Below are 24,063 nucleotides of genomic sequence, written 5' to 3'. Positions count from 1 at the left end.
TATGTTATACTGCCTCTGTTAAATGGCTATCAATTTTATGAAGGAAGTGTTATCAAAAGAAATGTTCATAATAAATATAGGGGGGAGAGTTCCCAGCTAAAGCAATTTATGTGTTTTGACGATACAACGTGATACTTTTAAATTTAAAATTACATGTACAATGGAACAAGTCCATGTTTATATTCCAAACAATATCATTTCACTATATGTTTGTTGCTATGCAACAATACCTCTATAATACGTTTGACCAATATTTTTTAGTCATCTATATGAAAGGGGACTCTTTTTGGTGGTCCTATAAAGTTTTACACACACATACATATACGAGGGTATGACTAGGTCTTTTGATTTGTTTTAATCCAATGTCACTGTTTTTTAACAATTTTCAACAATCCTTTCTTCAAAATTTTTAATTTTCTAAATAATTTACAGAGTACCGATTTTTAAATGCAAAATAGTCAGTTACACATTTATTCTCAATAGACAGTTTTACTCAAATATCCTGATACAGTATAATGAAAATGACACAGGTGGAAAAAATTTATCCCACTCAAAAAGGTTAAAACGTGTTTTCTTTTTTATTTAAAAAAAAAATCTGCTGTGTCAATTATTTAATTTTCCTCACTGAAAACACACTTTATCTTGGAAGAAAAATAAAGATTTTAACCAAACTTCACAGAACCAAAGCTTGTGGCCTGGATAAGAGCTCATTTTTCATTCAGAGATATAATGAAATACATCCATCCAAAGGCCTATACATGGTCCCCACTACCAATTAAGGAGAGGAAGATTATCCTCCCCATTCCTCCCAGTCTATTACAATCCTACGGTGTGAGATGCCGGGTAGCCCAAGCAAAGAATCTGGAGCCATACTGCAGAATCCCAGCTCCCCTACTTAAAAGCAATGTGGCCTTAGACAAGGTATTTAGCCCCTCCTTCCTTCAGTGTCCTGTTCACCAAGAACGAGTAGATAACAGTATCTTTTTCACAGAGCTGTAAGGGGTACCAAATGAGTTAATACAAATAAAACTGCCGCAGATAACATGTATGTAAGTGTTTGCTATTCTTACTATCACCATTGTTATCATCGTTATCATCACCATCTTGCAACATGCAAATCAAGTCCCTCTTCCTTCATAATGCTTTTCTACTATTTCCAAAGTCTGGTGACTGCTACCTTTTCTTAATTTATGGTGTTCACTGTTGCTGATCAAATAGCAAGTAAGGCACTATTTTACATTACTGCATTGACTGCTCTTCAGTTCATCATGTGACTTTCCATTTGACAATAAGCTTTGCCTTCCCAAATAAACTATAACTTCTTAGGAAGTACCTGGACTATGTCTCAAACATTATCTTATATGAGGTAGAAAAAAATATATTTTTTATTGCTAATTTTATCATTATAGGATACCACAGTTCTGAAGAGCTCCCTTCCTCTTTCCTGAGTCATGCATTCCATTTCCTCCCTAACTTGGTCAAACGGTCAGTGAACAATATCTACACTAACACTAGTAAGTTGTAAAAATACTGTAATTTCTTAACCATTATCACCTCTCCCCAATTTTGCTATCCAAACATAAATAAAAGATAGAAGCTTCCATCACCTCCTTTATTTTAAAAGACATCATTACCATTTTCATGTGTATCCCAGCCAGGCCTATGAGAGAAAATTTAAGGCTATCTCAATTGAAATATGCCACTTAGCTACCCTGAAGTCTGACAGCAAACCAGTATGAGAGAGCAACAGTAGTCCTCCTTACAGTAATTCTTTGCAATTTGGGAGGTAATGCTACTCATCACCAGCAATGAAAATAAGGTCAGTGCCAACAAGAGAAAACTAGACAGATGAAAGTCCAGGATTCAGGTTGCAGCTTCATCACCTTAAGATGTATTAATCTGCAGAATTCCACAGATATCCATATTCAAGTGTTCCACAAAAACCCTTAAAAGATGTATAAATAAAAAGTGATCATTAGATAATTTACTGTTCTGGAACTGTCCATCATATTGTAGCCCTCCAGTAAGTATAGATCATACAGAATTAAATACTCTCTCCACTTACAGACATAAAAAACAAAACAAAACAAACAAAAAACCCAAACCAAAACAAACAAAACTCACTACTCCTTTTTGGAAAAGATCAACCCGAACCTAAGGGGATTTTAGGGTGAATAAGTTAACAATCACTGATTTTTAAAATATTCTGAAATTTGAAATCCTTTTAATGTTAAAACATTTAATATTATTTTTCTAAGATATCTATCCAGCTCGTCTAAAAATAACAGCTACCGATTTCTTATAAAGAGCTTGAAGTTTTACTTAAGAACACTATCTTGGAACTCTAAAGACAGACTCTTTTCCAGTTCTACTATTTATTAGCTGCATTTCTTTGAACAAATTACTTAGACCTCTCCAAACCTCAGTTTCCTCGTCATTCAGATAAATATGAAGAATAACATCTGCCCACATATTGCACAGATTGTTATATCAAATGAGACATCATACAAAGGTGCTCAGTAAAATATTAAATCTAAAGACTACTAAATCTTTTAGCTACAGAATAAGTAAAACCTTTACTGAAAGAATTGGTGAGATTATACTAATAGATAATATACTACTCAGGCTTTTTGACTTTAATACAGACAGGTAATAGATTTTTTCCTTACATTTGCAAAAAGCAGACAACTAACTCTGTTCTACCTAGAAGGGGTCATAATTTTTTAGAAATATTTGAAACCATATCTGAATTTATACATACTCTGAAAGACAATATTTTTAAAGAACATGTCATTTTGATGCTACTGGAAAAATGAAACAGAACTCTAACAAATTAATAAAGCACTTCAGAACAGTGCCTGGTACACAGCAAAAACTACGTGTCTTGCATAGCAAAAACTACATGCTTGCTAATATTATTATTACTATTATTATTATTCATTATAATTATCATTATTATTATTATTGCTACTGACAAGAACTTCAATGATACATGATTTTTAAAAGCCTCTATTCAACATGCTAAGTTTCAAGTACTTATCATTAAGAACTCACTGATCTATTTTCTAGAGTTTAAAGAAAGTTTTATGTCCAGCATTTATATTACCATTTTCCATTAGCCATGTTTTATTCACACTTCTCACGACAGAAATGCTCACAAGAAGTATGAGCTCACATTAGCAACCTCTACCTGGAACACTTCTCTAAGGAAATCCTCTTTTGAGTTCTATAAACCAACTGTCCATTATAATTAACATTACTAGATCACTTTCTGAAAAATATCATTGTATATATAAATTTGTCCTCTCCATACAGAATCAGAGTTCAAACCAAGTACAATGCGGTGGAAGCATTCAATATTTCCACATGCTGCATATCAGTAATATTTGTGGAGTTAGCATTTTTATTCTAAGCAAAGGGATCTGCATATTTAAGAAAAGAAAAAAACCTTGGAGATGGGAAGGAAGCAGTTTCAAATGAAGTTATTTAATATGGGTAGAATTTGGGAGGAAGGGAAGAAGTGACATGAAATAGGGTTGGAGAAGTCAGCAGAAGTCAGATCATTAACAATCTTGTAAGAAATAATGAGCATTTTGGTTCTGAAGAACCTAGGGGCAGGAGAGGAATAAAGATGCAGACGTAGAGAATGGACTTAAGGACACTGGGAGGGGGAAGGGTAAGCTGGGATGAAGTGAGAGAGTGGCATGGACATATATACACTACCAAATGTAAAACAGATAGCTAGTGGGAAGCGGCCACATAGCACAGGGAGATCAGCTCGGTGCTTTGTGACCACCTAGAGGGGTGGGGTAGGGAGGGTGGGAGGGAGACACAAGAGGAAGGGGATATAGGGACGTATGTATACTTATAGCTGATTCACTTTGTTATACAGCAGAAACTAACACAACACTGTAAAGCAAGTATACTCCAATAAAGATGTTTAAAATAAAAAAAGAATGAGCATTTTGAACTTTTCCCTGAATGAATGGGAAGTTAGTCATTTAAGTACTTTAAATTTGAGAATAACATGATTAGATTTGCATCTTGTAATAAGCAGTTTGGCTGGAGAATAGAAAAAGAAGGCTAGAAATGCTGGAGGAAAGAACACCAAGGGAGAAAATACCATAACAATTTAGAAAAAAACATGACCACTTGAAAAAAGAAAGTAGCAGTGAGAAGTGAATGATTTTTAGGAGATAACACTGACAGGATCCGGCGACTGACTGAATGTGAGATTAAGGATGCAGCTACCCAGATTTCTGGCTTGATCCAAGCTAGGAGAGTGGAAAGAATCACTGATTCCTGATTAGAGGAAATGAAGATACAAGAGCAAAGAGAAAAATATATAGCTGGAGATATGTTGATCTTGAAGTGTCTATGGTATCCAAGTGGAGATGCTTAAGTAGGTGGCTGGAAGTGTGAGCCTGAATCTCAGAGACAAATTTTCATATGGAAAAAGGGAAGTCAGCAACATACAAAAGATAAAGAAGGTCCTAAAACTGATACAAGCTTAAGAAGAAGACAAAGAATGCATTAAAAGGGGGGAGGGGTTCCCACTCAGAGAGGAAAAAGAGGCAGCAAAGGAGCCTAAGAAACAACTAGAGATGCTCTGAGTAACTGTTACAGAAGCCAAGAGAAGACAGTAATTCTAGAAATTTTAAGTACTTCTGAATATTCAATAAAATGATAGCTTTAGCAACAAGGAAGTCAGCAGGACCTTGAAGCAAGCAGTGTTAGCTGAGTGATGAGAGAAGACAGACTGCAGTGTACTGAGTGAACAGAAAAAAAGTCGAGGGCTTTGTTTTGCTGGGGAGGGGGCAGAAGGCAGAGAGAATTAAGATTTCTTTCTAGAAGTAATTTGGTTATTTGCTTTGTTTTAGGTGAGATATTAGGACAAGTTTAGCAAGATGAGAAAGAATCAGAATTAAGAGAAAGATTAAAAGACAAAATAGAGTTAATCAGCAGGAAGGATAGAATGAGATCCAAAGCACAGCTGGAGAATCAGGCTGAGACAGAATGATGGACATCTCATCCTCTGAAACAGAAGGAAAAGGGAGAACAAATGGTACAGAGGAGATAAACTGATGAGTCAAGTAGCAGGAAATTTAAGGGATCTCCTTCTGATGGCTTCTATTTTCTCATGAAGTAGGAAGACCATCTGTGGAGAATACTTTGCTTCTTAAGTTTAAAGAAAGAAAAAAAAAAAAGTTTAAAATAGCAACTATGGAGAATGAAAAGAATTGCTCTGCAGCCCTGACAGCTCTTGCAGGGACTGGAGACCATGAACTCCTAGTACCACTAATCGGGGCAATTTGTGATTTTTCTCCATCAGTACTCAACAAACACCTTTTGTGTAAGCACAGAGACAAAACGACCCAAAATCTAGGTTTTACCAGATGCATATGATAGAAATTCAACAGAGCAAGGAAACTGAAAATTCTAGCAAGAGTTTTGAAGTGACAGACAATGGATTTTTGCCTGCTTACAAAGGAAGCATTTGGTGGAGAGAGGTGTCAAGGAACTGCAGATCTTGGAAGCACTGATGAGTGGGTTTAGTAAAAGCATAAGGGATCAGTGTCAGGAGCAAGAAGTTTAAATTAATGATCTCAAAGGTGAAGCTGATTTCAGGTAATAGTGAGGTCCAGAGTAGCTTCATGGGAATAAGCAAATGAATCAAGTGAAGATAAAGACCACTAGAGATGAAGAAACCGTGTGAAGCCAGGGCCCTGGGTACTCTGTTCACATAAACACTGATTTCATCTGGAATGGTGGCACAACCTTGCAGAAAAAGGAAGTCTGTAAGCCAGAAGCCTACGTCTTCAGTAAGCAAGAGAAGATGTATACCCGCAACTACACAAGACTCAACAACAGGAATTTTATCAGGAAGGTTTTATAGGCGCTGCAGCGGAACAAAGGAAACCCCCTCCTACCCTTTCCTACACTGAGATATGTAGAGAGTAAAAGCAGGTACAAGTTCCAGAAAAGAGGGCTTTCTGTCCAGAGAAAGATAGGTGTTATTTAAACAAATGTAAAAGTAACATTCAGAAAAGAATTTGAAGATGCAAGTGATTATGTTAACCTTAGAAGAAGGGTGGGAAAGTTTTTAAAAAGCAGGGGAAGAACAGGCAGGGGAACAAGAGTGAGAAGAGATGTGTGTGTATAAGGGCTTATATCTTCAGGCAGGAAAAGGCAACAATGAAATGAGATTTGGTGGGGTCACTTCATGGGAAGGTAGCTAAGAGAACAGGTTTCAAGAGTTCTCTGGAAGAAAAGACATCAGGCCCCTCAGGAGTCTGCCAGTGCCTGGAACAACTGCAATTAGAAAAGTCTGTTTCTAGTGTGTGAGAAGACTCAGACTTCTTTTGGAAGGAGCCAAATGAAATTTGGATGAATTGTATTGGCTTAAGGCTACATGCTAAGACCATCAGGCAAAAGCCTCATTGTTTAGGCTTGGTCTGTTAAGAACTTAGAAAAGCGTACCATCTATCTCAGATTAGAGAAATCAACATTTGTCCCTGACCACAGATAACCCCGTTTGGAGCTTTGCTATGTTTAGCACTAGGTGCTATGTCACAACACCTAGTAGAGTGTGATAAAGAAATAAAAATATCTCATTAACCAAATAAGATATCCCTCCTTTAGATCTGATTCCTCGTTTGTAAAATGAAGGGGTTTAACTAGAACCACTACCATTAAGTTAAGAGCCAACCCTCTCCCTCCCCCACAAAAGGAGGCAGCAAACCTTACATATAAACTACCAGTTGGGAGTCAGACTAACCATTTGCTAAAGCTTCCTAAACACATACTAAGTGCTACAGGCTCTGTGCTAGATACTGAGAAGAGACATAAAAATGAATACTATATAACTATGTAAGGTGATGGATGTTAACTAAACTTACTGTGGTAATCAGTTTGCAACATATATAAGTCAAGAGATTATGCTGTACATCTGAAACTTATGCAGTGCTGTATGTCAATAATATGTCAATAAAAATGAAAGGAAAACAAATTATCTTTAAAGAATTTATGCCCCATTACCATAAAAACTAGATTTTAGTCCCCATATTGCCAATAAACTGAGATATAAAAGTTAACAAAGAAGGGGCTTCCCTGGTGGCGCAGTGGTTGAGAGTCCGCCTGCCGACGCAGGGGACACGGGTTCGTGCCCCGGTCCGGGAAGATCCCACATGCCGTGGAGCGGCTGGGCCCATGAGCCACGGCCGCTGAGCCTGCGTGTCCGGAGCCTATGCTCCGCAGCGGGACAGGCCACAACAGTGAGAGGCCCGCGTACCAAAAAACAAAAACAAAAGTACTTGTAAGCTTTATTTTTAATTTTTAAAGTTTTTTTGAAGTGGACCATTTTTAAAGTCTTTATTGAATTTATTACAATATTACTTCTGGGTTTTTTTTTATGTTTTGGTTTTTTTGGCCACGAGGCATATGGGATCTTAGCTCCCTGACCAGAGATCGAACCTGCACCCCTTGCATTGGAGGGCTAAGTCTTAACCACTGGATCGCCAGGGAAGTCCCTGTATCTTTTTTTTAATGCAAGGGGCGGAGGGGGGAATGAAACACCAATATGCTGTTATATTATGCACAGAGAAAGGGAAAGTGATACCCTGATGCGTTAAAAAGTGGTTGTCTCAGAAGACTGAGATCAAAAAGAGAGGGCTAAGAAGAGAACTTACATATACTTCTATAATTTTTAATTTTTTAGAAAGACATGTATTACTTTTGCAGTTAAAAAATGAAGTTTATTTTGTTTTTTTGTAAATTGACAAAAGCAGAGGAGGAAAGAGAGCATTCCAGGTAGAGACAAAAGCTAAGAGTATAAAAAAACATGATATATTCAATTATTGGTGAAAAGGTGATTGGTCCTGTTCACTCTCTTCCTTTTCATATCTCTGAAGATAAGTCTCTATTCCCCAAAGCCCATCATCTGTGAGCCATGTCCTGCTATTATGGAGACAGATATATAGGCACCTAAGCATAGAGACCAACCACAAAACAGAAAACAGTCTATGCTGAAGACTCTCTATTCTAAGAAAAAACACTGAAATTAAAAAAATAAATAAAAGTAGATAAAATTCATTTCCTAAGTCATAAATGCCACAACAGGGAAAGTGTTTAATGTATCACCATAACAGTGGCTACCAACAGAACTCTCCCCATATTCATTTCAATTATGCCTGGATAGGGAATTCCTTGGCGATCCAGTGGTTAAGTCTCCGAGCTTCCAATTCAGGGGGTGAGGGTTCGATCCCTGGGAACTAATAAGGTCTCAGATGCCACGCAGTAAAGCCAAAAGATTAAAAAAAAAAAAAATTATGTCTGGATACCAATTCAGTTTTTCTAGCCTGTAGAAATACAAATTACAAATTCATGAGGTTGTTAAACGGTTGACAATGGACTTATATAATAAGACCCACCTCTGTTACCAGATCCTAAGTCCCCAAATCAGCTCTGAAATTACATGAGCCAAGAAAATCAGTTACTGATTGCGTGGCCGTCAATACAGAATGATCATATACTATTATGCTACCTGTGTATATTTTTCTAGATGACAAATTTATAATTACCCTGGTATACCTAAAGACCAGAATCTATATCAGAGGTAATACAGCATAACATCTGCAATTTACATCTTCCAAACCATAGTTGATCGTTGCTCCTAAACTTACCTGTGTTAAGAAATGTAGGCCAGGGGACTTCCCCGGTGGCACAGTGGTTAAGAATCCACCTGCCAATGCAGGGGACACGGGTTTGAGCCCTGGTCTGGGAAGATCCCACATGACGCAGAGCAACTAAGTCTGTGCACCACAACTACTCAGCCTGCACTCTAGAGCCCACGAGCCACAACTACTGAAGCCCGTGCACCTAGAGCCGGTGCTCCGCAACAAGAGAAGCCACCACAATGAGAAGCCTACGCACCGCGATGAAGAGTAGCCCCCACTCTCTGCAACTAGAGAAAGCCCACGCGCAGCAATTAAGACCCAACGCAACCAAAAATTAATTAATTATTTTAAAAAAAGAAATGTAGGCCAAAATTTGCTAAGTTCAAGCCACAGTTAAGAACTGTTGGTGCAACCCAAATGCTCCTGTAAACCTTATATAAAGCATAATTAATATTCTTGCAAGTGAATAATGCAATGGTTTAAAATTTCTGTCATGACTCTTCCTCATATATTTATGTCAGGATTTCTGAAATCTTAAACATTACATAAGAACACCAGACTCTGTTTTGATAATTCAGTATCATACCTACTGAAAAAGAATAAACATCAGTTGGGAAAAAGTGACATTTGCAGTGCAATAAAGTAATCCAAAGAATGCATATAAGCAAATATTCACCCAATGAAATGAATTATCCTCATTAAATTAAAAAATAAAAATGCCACCACTTTTCATTCATTAATTTAATACTTAAGAGAACTGAGTATGTGCAAATTAATGTGCTACCTTTTTGGAAATATCAGGCTAACATCAGGAGACTGATTCTGTATGCACAAACCTTTTTGAAGACAGAGACATAGAAAACATAGGCTGTGTTACACCTAGTTCTGCAACTGCCTGTAAAACAGCTAAAGTTCTGTTCAGTTTACAGAAACTAGCACATATAGTTAGTTCCGCACTGAATTTAATCTTCACATCTCCTTGAGGTAGACAGAGTCTTGTAAATTATCACTCATGGACAGAAAGATAATTAATGAAACACCTAATTAATTAACACCAGTCTTCTGACTCTAAATCCAGCATTCTTTCCATTATACTACTCTGCTTCTCTTCTAAAAATACGCTTGAAAAGAATCCAGCCATTTCATTTTTTTCCATCTTTACTACCTGAGACCAAAAAAAAATTCTGAAGGAAAAAATTCATCTGTATTTTCATATATGAATAGGCCTTAAACAGGATTCATTTTATGGACTTATTACAATGGAATTTTACTTACAGAAAATAATTTGAAATAAGCAAGTCATTGTTCAGATTTTTTTAACTTTTATTTCACAAATTTATTTTAACTTGGACCAAACTGAAAAATTCTGTTTATAAGTGAGGACAAGAAGCACAGTAAAACACTATGCCAGGGACTTACATTCTCCATATCATGTTGAAAGACAAAACTTCCTTATGCTAAAATTTATAGCAATCCCCTCTCCACAACTCCCTCCCTCCAAAATCAGTAATTAATTTCTTAAAAATGTAAGTGTTTTACTTTATGACTTCCCTCTGAAGGAAATTTCATAAGCCAATTTTGTACTAGAGTTTCCTTTTATTAGTTCTAAATTTAGTTTTATTTGTATCATCCGTTGTTTTCCTATTATGGAAATGTCTTAAATGTGGAAAACAAATCTGTTTTCAGTAATGCCTTCAAAATTTGTAATTTTACAGCTTCCCCTTTTATACAAAAATATATGCTTGCAGCAGAAATAGTTTATCAGAACTACCAGTAAAATCCTTTAGTTCAGTTTTCTCATTCTTTTATAATGTAATATCTTGCTTTTGTGACTAAGTTTTTCACTAGCCTGAATATAAGATTAACAAAACACATTCATAATCTAATTTTAAATTTTGCAATATATTCCACTTAAGCTACAGTCAGAAATAATACCTTAAAATTTTTTTAGCATGGATATGGCATAAGGAACCATGAAGTCTCAAATTAAATTGCATTTTGTCAAGTATTTAGAAAGCTGACTAAAGCAATAAAATACTGAGGTATTATGGAATAGGGATTCTAATCACTAATCATTGTAAAATGTTTCTAAATCAGAAAAACGCTTCCAATGAAATGTTAGTAAATTATATGTAACAAACTTCTAAAGACAATAGCAGAAGTATATTAAGGCAGTAAAAGAAGGGTCACCCAATTTCAGATGTTTCACATTTGTAGTTATCTTTCTATTTAGCAATCATTTGGAAAGGATGGCTATGTTTTAAAAGATAAACTGTCACAAAATTTTAGGGCTTTAAAGATACTCTTACTTATGTATCACCCTAGTCTCATAAATATTAGTTAATTGTGCCTTGGCCACAATTATGCAGTTTATTAGCCACAAGATACAATCTACAAAAAGTGCGTTGCTGAAGATTTCAAATACTAAAAAAAAGACAAGTCACAACTGCTATTCCTCTAAGAGCTTAACTATTTTGACAAGAATCAATAAATGCAAATTTTAATTTTCAAATGTATGAAATATGCACATATCCCTTAACCACCAAAATTAAAATGGCCTAAGAACAGGAAATCTGATATACAAATACTTTAGTGAATGAAAACTATGGGTATCTTAAACACTGCCTATGAATCATCTGGATATCTCTAATTTTAAATGATGTGAAGAGAAATAATTGCAAAGAATGTATACTTTTAAAGAATCTAAACAGTAACATGTTAATAAGATGACTATTAATGTAACCAATGACTTGAAGGCTGCTTTGAAAATAAAATTTCAAAATAGTATAATACAGGGGTTTTGAATATTTTACAATATTTTTTTGCTTGCTTGTAAAGAGACCACACAATAATTTTTGAATGATTTTATTATTTTTTTCAACACAGATAACAATCACAGACATATAAACCATCCTGCTTTAGGTGTTATTCTCTGAAGGACCATACATTTCTAGTGAAATTCTTCTTCCTAAATTAAATCAACTGTCAGGGAATAAAAAGACTGTCACTATTTTCCCATCGTCATTTGTTAAATGTAAAACATCAGAATTATATATTTCTAGGACAGTAAGTCTCTGTAGACTATATTTCCCACTGAAGGGTAAGATGTAATGATAACATTTCTACATTGAAATTTGTATTGTGTATATTTTACTACAATAAATTTTTTTTTATTTCTCTTTGGTGTATCTTGTCTGATTCCCCTTTCATAAAAGCTCAGCAAGTTAAATTTTCTTCTAAAATGAGAAAAAGAAAAGCCTTGGTCTGATTCCTATGGAGCTCTAAAAAAAGATACAAAATGTGATGACACTTGATATTTCAGAAAATCTGGCATCCCTCCATACGCCAGCGTTTTCCACATACACAATTCTGTGTGCCAGAGATCTCAACCATTTGATTCTGGCTTTTTTCAATCAGTATAAGAAGCAACACATAGTGTTTCTCAAACTCTGACCTGCAGATTACCTGAATCAGAATCAACTGAGATGGGACTTCCCTGCCGCAGAGCTAAGAATCCACCTGCCGATGCAGGGGACACGGGTTCGAGCCCTGGTCCGGGAAGATCCCACATGCCGTGGAGCAACTAAGCCCGTGCGCCACAGCTACTGAGCCTGTGCTCTAGAGCCCTGGAGCCACAAGTACTGAGCCCGCTCGCCTAGAGCCTGTGCTCCATAACAAGAGAAGCCACTGCAATGAGAAGCCCGCGCACCACAACAAAGAGTAGCCCCTGCTCACCACAACTAAAGAAAGCCCGCGCACAGCAACAAAGACCCAACACAGCCAAAAATAAATAAATAAATATTTTTTTTAAAAAAAGAATCAACTGACATGCTTGTTTAAATGCAAATTCCTGGCCCCACTACAGACAATCTAAATCACAAGATCTGATACCATTTCCACCAAGCACCCTAGCTGTGATTCTGGCTTTCATCAGGTAATTCTGACTTTCTGGCTTCATTCAAGCCTCTCTGAGCCATAAATATAAAAGAAGAAAAAAAAAATCCTCCTTTTCTCAGACACCTTTTGCACCCAATGGCCCCTCTGCCAATCTTTGAATACTGCACCTCTCAGTTCAGTGGTTCCCACATTTTCCTGCACTTGAGAATCAGATGTGGAACTTTTAAATCTCCCGATCCCCAGGTCACACCACATACCAATTATATTAGAACGGGTGAGGGTGGATTCCAGGCATCAATATTTCCAAAAATCTCTAGCTGAGTCCTATGTATAACGAGGTTTGAAAATTACTGCCTTAGCCATTGGCTTTAGCAGATATAGATTAGAAAAATCTTAACTAAAAGGACTTCTAAGAGCTAAGACATAAACTGTATTGGTATTAAGTTTTTAAATTTCCAGACATATGAATATATTTTCCCTTTTTATTTTAATCCAGTAGGGAAATTTTTCCAATGCATTTATTAAATTAAAGCTTAAGATTACCTTTTTGAAAGAATGTAAAACAAAAAGAAAAATTGTTTCACGTTGAATGCAACTAATGTAGGATCACACCATGCATTTAAAGTTCAGAGAAAAAATTCGTCATTATTTCATTTGCATACTAATTTCAGTGATTATATTTTGGGAAATATAATCATGGAAACCCAGTATAAAAATTCAAAGTCTGTGTTTTAGATATTTAAAAGCAACTCCAAATATTCAGGTAACTCCAAATTTTTCTAAATTTAGAATAGATGGAATATTGTTATTAACATTAATACTACATTTTGCATTATCTCTTTTCCCAATTTCTGACTTGGCATATCATTTCCCTGAAACAAAATCGCAACCTTGATATCTTTTCCCCTATTCTTTACTAATTCCCATAGATGCTGGCTATATAACCTGTTAGCAGCACTTGATGAAATCTAATGGTCCATGAAGAAAATTTTTTTTTAATTTTGATTCTTTTAACAAAGGCACACTAGTCAACCATAATACACCATTTTTAACCATTCAACTTCAACCTGAACTTTATCCACTTTGTAACACAATAAAAAAATGGCCCTATTTATTCAATGCACAAAAGTCTCAAGTGCCACAAACTGTAACTCTATAAGTTATCCCCAAAAGGTAAAGCATTTTTCAAAATCATACTAATGTTTAGACATATAATACTTTAAATATTTTTACAGGGTTTCAACATACAAAAACACATTTCACTACACCTTGCAGGCCTCAAAGTGCATGACAACTGTGCTAGTGCACTTTCCTTGTAGAAAAATAAATATCACTATGACCAAAAATTTTTTTAATTCATCTTTAAAATATTAAAGCATCTTAAACATTAAAAGAATTATTTCCGGGCTTCCCTGGTGGCACAGTGGTGAGAGTCCACCTGCCGATGCAGGGGACACAGGTTCATGCCCCGGTCCGGGAAGATTCCACATGCTGCGGAGCGGCTGGGCCCGTGAGCCATGGCCACTGAGCCTGCGCATCCGGAGCCTGTGCTCCGCAACGGGAGAGGCCACAACAGTGAGAGGCCCACATACTGCAAAAAACAAAACAACAAAACAAAAACAAAAACAAACAAAACAAAAAGAATTATTTCCTAAATTTTCCCTTCAATGCTCAAAAAAAGTCCCACATGTGGTTATCTCTAATAAGAACTAAAAAAAAAAAAAAAAAAAAAAACAATCATCTAAACTAAAGCTAAAGCGAAAACTTCAATTTCAATAAGCATACTTTTATGACTTCTAAAGGAATCATACTGAAATACAAGGTGAAACAGTAGGGTCATATCCTGATACAGAATGCACAAATAAGGCAGTTACCGTTATATCTGAAAAGAACACTATTTTGGTTAAGTTCCAAAACTTTGCACATAAGGTAATCCCCAAAATCAATATCCAATGCCACCTACAAAGAAGAACAATTTTTTTGTTGTTAAATTCAGGTGGGTACTCAAAGACTAAACCAAAAGATGAGCGTAATATACAGCGTTTTAAATACCAATAGTTATCATCCACCCTCAAAGGAACCAAGTTACTAAACTGATGCTAAGAATTGTTGCCTGATCTTCATGTAAAACAGAAAAGTATAGGGCTTCCCTGGTGGCACAGTGGTTAAGAGTCCGCCTGCCAATGCAGGAGACACGGGTTCGTGCCCCGGTCCGGGGAAGATCCCACATGCTGCGGAGCGGCTGGGCCCGTGAGCCATGGCCTCTGAGCCTGTGCTCCGCAACGGGAGACACCACAACAGTGAGAAGCCCGCGTACCGCAAAAAAAAAAAAAAAAAACAGAAAAGTATAAAGATGAATGTTGGGTCAACAAGAGAGAAATAAGCTTACTTCAAGATGTTCAAAATAATGAAAAAAGAAAAGATGAGCACAAAGCAGAATGGAGAAACATTTAAAGGCCATATGTATGTCAGGAGTACTTCAACTTTAGCTTAGGAATAACCCAACTAGTAGAGACTCTACTGCCATTACAGGGCCTACACAGCTCACCAAGGCTCATGCATTACTTGGAAGAAAAAGGTACCATAACAGAGTTTAAAAGAAAAAAAGCCTAGTATTAATTAGGAGGCACTAGTGGAGACACTAGCAGAGGCACTAGTCAGTAGGATAATTCCACCTACAAAGGGCTGTGATCTGTATTTATTCACATTCTATTTTTAAACATCGGAATTCGCCTGTGGCATACAAAATTAAACAACTTTTATATACCACATTCACGGTATATTAGTAAAATATCAAAAGAACAAGCAAAATTGACAAGCACATGAAATTGTGTTCAGCCTCACGTGTCATTAGCAACATGCACTACAATGGCTATAATCACAAAGACAGACCACACCAAGCGTTCTCTGAGGATGTAGAGAAACTGGAACCCTCATACATTGGTGGTGGGAATGTAAAATGGTGCAGCCACTTTGGAAAACATTTTGTTCACTCCTTAAAAGTTAAGCACAAGCTTACCATATGACCCAGCAATCCCACTCCTTGCAATCTAGCCAAGAGAAATAAAAACATTAATTTCATAAACAAAATGTGGTACATCTATACAATGGAATATTATTCAGCAATTTAAAAGAACAAGATATTGGGCTTCCCTGGTGGCGCAGTGGTCGAGAGGCCGCCTGCCGATGCAGGGGACGCGGGTTCGTGCCCCGGTCCGGGATGATCCCACATGCTGCGGAGCGGCTGGGCCCGTGGGCCATGGCCGCTGGGCCTTGTGCGTCTGGAGCCTGTGTTCCGCAACGGGAGAGGCCGCAGCGGTGAGAGGCCCGCGTACCGCAAAAAAAAAATAAAACCATTAGAGTACTAAAAGAAAATTCAGGTCTATGATATCATAATCTTGATAATGGAGAATGTCCTAAGCATGACATCTAAGCCAGAAATCACTCTACAGTGAGAAGACTAATAAATTTGACTACATAAAAGCTTCTATTATTCATTAAGTGTTGGAAACACCAACGACAAAGCACATATATAACGTAATTTTACTTCTTTTACATTTTAATTTTTTCAGATAGATATTTACACCAAAATGTTAAACAGTGGTTATCTCTATGTGAGGAAACTATGTAGAAGGGTCACTTGCATTTATACCTTTCTTTATTCTCTAAATTTTCTACAATAAGAACATACTATTTTTATAATTTAAAAAATAACAAATCTTTCTTCACTTCAAACAATAAAATCTATGCTTCCCTGTCTCAACCATGGTTGCCTGCCCATTTCCTTCAGGTAAAATGATATAAATTAAAAATTAAAAAAGAATTCTGAACAGAGCATGGGTTAAACAGGAGAACCATGACTGAAGACTTGATATAGTTACTAAGGTGATAAAAAAGCAAATAAAAAGTGCACCTATCAGTAAACTGATTTCTGACAAAGGTGCCAAGCAAGGCAATCCAACGAGAAAAGAAAAATATTTTTTTGAAAACTGGTGCTGGCGACTATAGTTAATGATAGTGTATAGTAGACCTGAAAGTTGCTAAGAGAGTAGATCTTAAATATTCTCAACGCAACAACAACAACAGCATGGTAATCATGAGAGGTAAAGGGTGTGTTAACTAACCTTACTGCGGTAAACAGTTGGCAATACATGTGTATCAACTGTCAGTGTTAAATGTCAATAATATCTCAATAAACCTAGGAAAAAATGCTGTTTGACAGTCTAAATAACTGGATTTGGGGAATATGAGGGAAAGAAATGAACCCTGACCCCAAACTAAAACTGGCTTAACACATATCCTAGACCTAAAAGTAAACCTATAAAGCTTCTAAAAGAAAGGAAAGGAAAATTTCTTGTGACATGGGGATAGGCAACAGTCTCTTAGTCAGAAAAAGCAATAACCATGAAAAAATGTGATTAAAGAAACAGACACGCCACATATTTGACAAAGAACTGGTATCTGGGATATATAAAGAGCTTGTGCAGCTCAAAAAGAAAGAACATAATTTTTTCAAATGGGCAAAATATCTGAACAGATGCTTCACAAAAGAAGATATACAAATGGCCAGTTAAGTGCATAAAAAAGTACATCATTTGTCATCAGAGAAATGCAAACTAAAGCCACAATGAAATACTACTACCCACCCACAGAATGGCTAAAACTTAAGACTCAGTGTTGGGGAGGAACTGGAACTCTCCTAGGTTGCTGTGTTAATGTAAAATATGACGATTTGGGGAAGATATCTGACTTTTTTCTAAAAAAATTAAACATACACCTACCCTAAGACCTAGTAATTCCACTACTAGGTATTTAACTCAAGAGAAATGAAAATATGTCCTCACAAAAGCTTACTACAAGATTGTTCACAGCAAAGTTTATTAACAGCCGAAGTCTATATACAAAATAGCCAAAACCTGAAAACAGCCCAGGCATCCATCAACAGAAGATGCCTAATAAATTGTGGTTTATACACATAATGGAACACTAGTTAGCAATAAAAAAGGAACAAACTGCTGATACGCAAAATAACAGGAATTAGTCTCAAAAACTATGCTGAACTAAAGAAGCCAGATATAAAAGAGTACATACTATATAGGATTCCATTTATATGAAGTTCTAGAAAAGATGAAAGTAATCTTTAGTTACCCCCCCAAAAAAAAAATCAGAGGAGCGACTGACTCCAAGAGAATGGGGTGTAGAATTAGCTGAAAAGGCATATGAGGGAGATTTCTAGGTTGATAAGAGTGTCCGATATCTCAATAAGGATTTGCATTACACGGATGTGTGCATTTGTCAGAACTCATCAATGTGATACTTAAGATTTGTTTCATTGTATGTAAATTTAATCTTTAAAGGAAAAAACTCTACTTAATGAAATGCATGCTTAAGTGTTTAATGGAGAAGTGTACCACATCTGCAACTTACTTTAAATGAATCAAAAATAAAAGATGTATTGATAGATGAATGAAGAGATGGCTAGATATAATAAAGCAAATATAGCAAGCTATTAATTAGGTGATAAGTATACGGATGTTTATTATCAATTCTTTCAATTTCACTATACTTTGAAATTTTCCCTAGTAAAACGCTGGGGGAAAACTTAAACCCTACCTTGTTAAGTTGAACACAGAATATATTAAAACCCAACAATTCCACTCCTAGATATATATCCTAGCCTACAGAAACTTCACATGGGCTCCAAGAATGATCACGACACTTTCCATGATAGCAAAAAAATGAAAAATAATCTAAATATCCATCAAGTAGATTGAAGCAATATATTATTGTTTATGGTATGAGTGCAAATTAATAAACCACAATGTGAGTAATTCTGAGTGAAAAAGCAAGTCACAAAAGAATATATACAGATGTTAACCCTTTATAAAGTTAAAAGAAAAACTAAACAATATTGTTTAGGAATACATACTAATGTGGTAATCTATGAAATAAAGGAAATGATTAAAAAAAAAAAAAATGTTCCAGGTAGCAGATGAGAGAGGATGAAGGAAGACTGAATTCAGCAGCAGCAGAATACGGGTAACTTCAATAGGTTAGTGTTCTATTCATTAACTTGAGCAGTGATTTCATGAATGCTTGCTTTTTATGCTTCATAATTCATATCTGCATGCTATATTCTCTTAGTATGTTTAGAATACTTCAGAATTTGAAATGGGAAAAGAGAGCTATCTGATCAGGACTCAACCAAAACAACGACAACAACAACTTAGGCTTCAAGATAATTATCCACTATTTCTTTACAACTATTTAAGGTGTACATAAGTCAATATTTCCTTACTTAGTCTATGCTGGCCTTACCGTGGGGCAAGATGTTTCCAAATTCAGAATTTTTTGGATTTTCGAATAGTAATAAAGTATATATACTATATACAGTATATTCCTGAAAACCCTCTGGGGAGTCTGAGGTAGCACCCTGAAATCAAACACTAATATTTCTCCAGGGAAAGCTATTACTATTTACACCAAGAGAGATGAATCACCTAAAATACTGTAACATCAGATCAGGTCAGATGTTACATCAAATAAGTTTTACCAAAAACTAGGTTTTCAGAGCTCTTTATATATCAGAACTGTGGGGGAGGGACTGTGGACCTGTACTTTCAAAGGGGTTCGACTTCACCTAACTAGTAAATTCTATACATTACTTTTTTCAACCTCTCTAGCTAATTCATTTTCTTTAAAGATTTCCTGACCATCAAAATGCAAGTTTCAAAGTAATATAATCCCATTTATGCTATAAATGCCCAACGTTTATTTCACAAAAGAACAACACATATAAAACCTTCTTTATTCAATTTTTATTCTATTTCACTTTTGTATCTTTATGATATTCACACTTGTTATATAGTGGGGGAAAAATGCATATACAATTTTATTTTAAATAAGCAAATAACCATCACCAAGCTGAAAATCTTAGCACTGTGATAAGAAATACTTTCACACAGTTCACAGGTATAATAAAATCAAAGTGTTTTGTATTCTAAGTGGCTGAAAATCATAAGTAAATTTTTAATCACCTTTCCCCATCAACACCAGCCTAATGGAACAGTTTACCCAAGCCTGAATCCCACAGGTTATAACAATCATTTACTCTCCTAAAAAAATAAATCAAAACACAAAAGCACAGACCTTTAGAAAGACATCTCTCCATCATAACACTAAAGGACAATTCTTTTTACCATAATATTTGGGTAAGCAGTATCAGAAGCTTAGTCTTGATAACAAAACATGGGTATTTACCCAAAAGTTTCAAACACTGCAAAAGCATACTACTGACAATCCTTCCCTCCAAAAAAAAAAAAAAAGTATTACAGAAGCAAATCTCTCTCAAAACTGTATTTTTAAATAATACCAAGAAACTCACAATCTGCAACCACAAAGGGATATATTCTCTTCAGATTAATCTTAAGGACTCACATAAAGCCTCCATAAAACGAGATGATGCAGAGAAAAAAAGACAATTTAGTCTCTCTAGGGACAGTCTTGGAATCCAGTTCTAGCTATGCCTGATGACTGCTAGCACTTTTCTGATGGCAAATTCAAAAGATAATGCTACTCATTCAGAATTTTATGGCAAGAAATAGTTGCCAATAAAACCTTTTCCTTTTCAAAGGAAATATAAAGCACTTACCTAGAAATATGCTAAATGCACACAGAAGTGAGCTAAATTTAACGAGCACTACTATGTACCAAGCATTGAGCTAAGCACTTTACATGTTATATAATATTTTTTCCAACAAATAGTTTTACCTTCTAGGCCTAGCCTACAGTACCCATAGAGTAACTATTATACAGTAATTTCTGGTATACTTCATCTTCTTACTTTTGTCATCTTAGGCAGTATACAATTTTAAATGGTACTTTCTAAGCTCCTGAATAAGTAAATAAGATTTGTGACTATGTTTTTATCAGATTATATTACTTTAAATTTTCTCTGTTCAAGGAAAAATATTTTCTATAATAAAACCAAAAGAAATGCCATTTGCAGTAAAACAATGACCAGTTGTGACATGAAGGCTAAAGGGTAAGGTTTCAAATCTTTAAAGTGATCCACACCATTATTTCAGGAAATATGTTTTTATAACACTCTTTTAAAAATTAATTCTTGGGGACTTCCCTGGTGGCGCAGTGGTTCGGAGTCCGCCTGCCAATGCAGGGGACACGGGTTCGAGCCCTGGTCCGGGAGGATCCCACATGCCGCGGAGCAACTGAGCCCGTGCGCCACGGCTACTGAGCCCATGTGCCACAACTACTGAAGCCCACCTGCCACAACTACTGAGGCCTGTGCGCCTGGAGCCCGTGCTCTGCAATGAGAGGCCCGCGGACCGCAACGAAGCGTGGACCCTGCTCGCCACAACTAGAGAAAGCCCGTGGGCAGCAACGAGGACCCAGTGCAGCCAAAAATAAACAAATAAATAAATAAATTTATTAAAAAAAAGAAAAAATTAATTCTTGGAATTTCTGTCTGGAAAGATGAAAAAGTCCTGGAGATGGATAGTGGTGATACTTGCACAATAATGTGAATATTATCAATGCCACTGAACTGTACACTTAAAAATGGTTAAAACAGTAAATTTTATTTATGTACATGTTACCACAATTTTAAAAACTAATTCGTTCTACTACTTGATACAGTGAAATACACATGATTTAAAGCTAACTTACTATAACATGGTTTAGAAAAAATCTTCAGCTCGTCATTTTGCAATAGAAACATCAGCAACCTCAAAGAGTAAAGAACAATTTTTGGCCTGATAAGATTTACTGCAACTCAGAACCCTAACAGTTAATCAGCTAAAAACAGCAAAAACAAAATCCGTCCAGTCAGCAGCATCTGACGTCATACCAGTAGTATGTTACCTTAATAAAGGTGTGAAGTGTCTTGGCTGTATTAGGCACTTAATAAATGAATGGACCAGATTGTTTACTGAGCATGTGTAATGCTTCTTTTTTTAAAAACAGTCTTCATTTTAATAATTTAGAAAATACCTTAATAAAAAAGAATGTATGCTCATTACCATGTATAAATAACTTAGGCTCAAGCTCATAATAACCCTAATAATTATGATGAACATCAGTAAAGACCCAAGAGATGAAAGTGAAGTGTAAAAAATTTCTATCTGAGGTTGAATATGAACTTGATGAATACTTGAGATTTGCTGTACTATTTTTAACTGAACTTTCTGGCCTTAGGTCAAAGTTTTGCTAGCAAAATACCAAAGCGAAAATGCTGGGAGTGAAGCCCAGAGTCTCTGCTTTGGCCTTGGAAAAGCTATGCCCTTCATGCAACCAATCCCAGCCCCAACTGAAGACTTCTAAACACTATTCATAGTGCCATGCTCCCATGAAAACATATGAACAACCCACTAATATGAAAATCGGGAAGAGGAAATGTCAAACGCGTCTTACAGAATACAGTACATCACTACATTCTGTGCATTGTACAGAAAGACACTCTTTAGTCAGTTCCTGCACTTCAGCCAAACGGTACTGAGTCACTCTGCAAATGATTCCAGAAACCTCAAAGGATAACCAACAGCTTCTGAAGGAAAGTCAGTCAGTCACTGGAAAGGGAAGAGACAGTTTTTCTCATCATACAGTCAATAGATTTCTCCTGTCAGGGAGTAGAGCTGAACAGGAGTTCTGGAAGGGAATATCTGAAGGACCCAAGGATCATCTACCTGAATTCTAGTCGTCCAGGGTTAATTTAACATCCAGCGCATCTTTTTCGCTTTCTTCTCCTCTCCAGGGTAAAAACCCACACCCCCTTTTCCCATAAATGCATCTCTACTGCATATTAATCAAAGAGTCTGTGAAATACAACAGTCTATCCTAACAAAAACAAGAAATAAACAAGCATTCTACAGTGCGTTTCTGATCTGTAAATCATGTCCCTTTCTTAAACAAAGCCAACTAGCAGACGTTACGTGGCTATCAATTTGGATTGCAAAGGCCATCTCAGGAAAGAGATACAATGAAAAGGAGAGATTGATTCCATTCTACAATTCAGATGGATTCTTTAGCTCTGGTGTAATAATCTCGGAAATTAAATTTACAGAAATTAAAATGCACTAAATTGCAACTAGTAACGTTCAAACACAGCTGAAAACAGGAAAACCTTAGCTGTGTGTTTCAAGATTTCAGACTGAACTCTTTGTCCTGTACCCCAGGTGGGTACTGCCCATAGGGACAGCCCCAGGTTTCTCGCTTCCTCGGACTCACGTCCCCACGCAGCATGACGCTCTTGCAAACGGGCTAGCCTGGTGCCTGAAGGACAGCGTACCTTCCACGCTACCTCCCCAAACCCCCAGGGCAGGCAGGAAGGAGAAGAGGGGTGCTTCCTCCCAGAGCTCCAAGAAAGGGCCAGCCGGGGATGACACCGGCTCCAGGAGACACAAGAATCAAAGGTGGGTCTCTACTCCCGGAACTTAGTCGCAAAAATGTTTGGTCTCCGACCCGGGCCCCGGCTGCCGGAAGCTGGGCGGGGTGGGGCGAGACCTCCCCCCACTGATGGGTGGGCACGGAGGGGTGGGCAGTCGGGGGAATCGGCGGTGTGAGCGGTCAGCAGAGAGGGCTCCCGGGCCCCGGCCACCTACCAGCAAGCTCTCCACGTTGATGGGCGACCGAGGGTCTCGGATGAGCGCCTCCAGCTTCCTCTGGCGGCTCACGCCCGCGCCGTCCCCCGACACGGCCTCGGGGGCGCCGGGCATCTTCCCCGTCGGCGGGGGCCGGCTCATGCCGCTGCCGCCGCCGCCGCCGGGCCCGCACCCCGCTCCCCGCGCTCCGGCCCGGCCGCCTCGGGGCCTAGCGCCGCCCTCGAACCGCCGGCTCCGGCCGGGGCTCCGCCCGGGCCCACCGCCCGCCTCGAGCTCCGGTTTCAGGTCTCAGCGCCCCGGGGCCTGGGGGTGTCGGAGAGGCCGGGCCGGCCGAGAACGGCGAGGAACAGACGGCGTCCCCGCCCCTCAGTCAGATTCGCGCCGCCCGGTCCGCTCCTCCGCCGCGAGCTCCCTCAGGACTCCGAGGGCGGGAGCGGGGAAGTGGCGCCGCCACCGCCGGGCCGGGACTGTCCCGCCCTCTGGGGCTCGGGGAAGCTGAAGCCCAGGATCCGACGACTACGGCCGCCGCCAGCCCGCTCCCATGACCGCCGTCGGCAGCCTCAGTCCCACAAGCCCGCACCCCTCACACACTCCCGCGCGGCGCCTGTCTACGGCCGCGCGCAGCCGCTACCCACAAGCCCCTCGGCCCGCGGCTGCCGGCGCGCCCCCGCTCGCCCCGCCCCGCGCGGCGCGCGCCACCTCCCCCGCCCGCCGGCCTCCGCCTCCTCTCGCCCCCTTCCTCGTTTTTTTATCGTTTCCTCCTGTCTGCTTGGCTTCGCATTTCTCCTTTTTGAGTCTCTTTTCTTCTCCGCTTCCTCCTCCCCCTTTTTGAGTTCTCAGAGGGTAAATGGCTGGGCGCGCGGTCACTGCCTCAC

The 24,063-nt window shown here is 38.0% G+C and overlaps 1 protein-coding gene across 1 annotated transcript in view; it reads right to left on the bottom strand.

The window, feature by feature from the left end:
- The window catches only part of ROCK2 (Rho associated coiled-coil containing protein kinase 2), a 135,595-nt gene extending 111,797 nt beyond the window's left edge, over window positions 1–23,798 (bottom strand). Inside the window, exon 1 of the mRNA XM_089923440.1 lies at window positions 23,189–23,798. Coding sequence (XP_089779566.1) covers window positions 23,189–23,329 — 141 coding nt within the window. The 5' untranslated portion in view covers window positions 23,330–23,798. The remainder of the gene's footprint in view (window positions 1–23,188) is intronic.
- Window positions 23,799–24,063: the final 265 nt, after the last annotated feature.

This window comes from Delphinapterus leucas, chromosome 13, assembly GCF_059928025.1.
Source record: "Delphinapterus leucas isolate spDelLeu-1000000601 "Yukka" chromosome 13, BTC_Dleu_Yukka2, whole genome shotgun sequence".
NCBI classification, from domain to species: Eukaryota; Metazoa; Chordata; class Mammalia; order Artiodactyla; family Monodontidae; genus Delphinapterus; species Delphinapterus leucas.
This window is presented reverse-complemented; position numbering and strand designations above follow the sequence as displayed.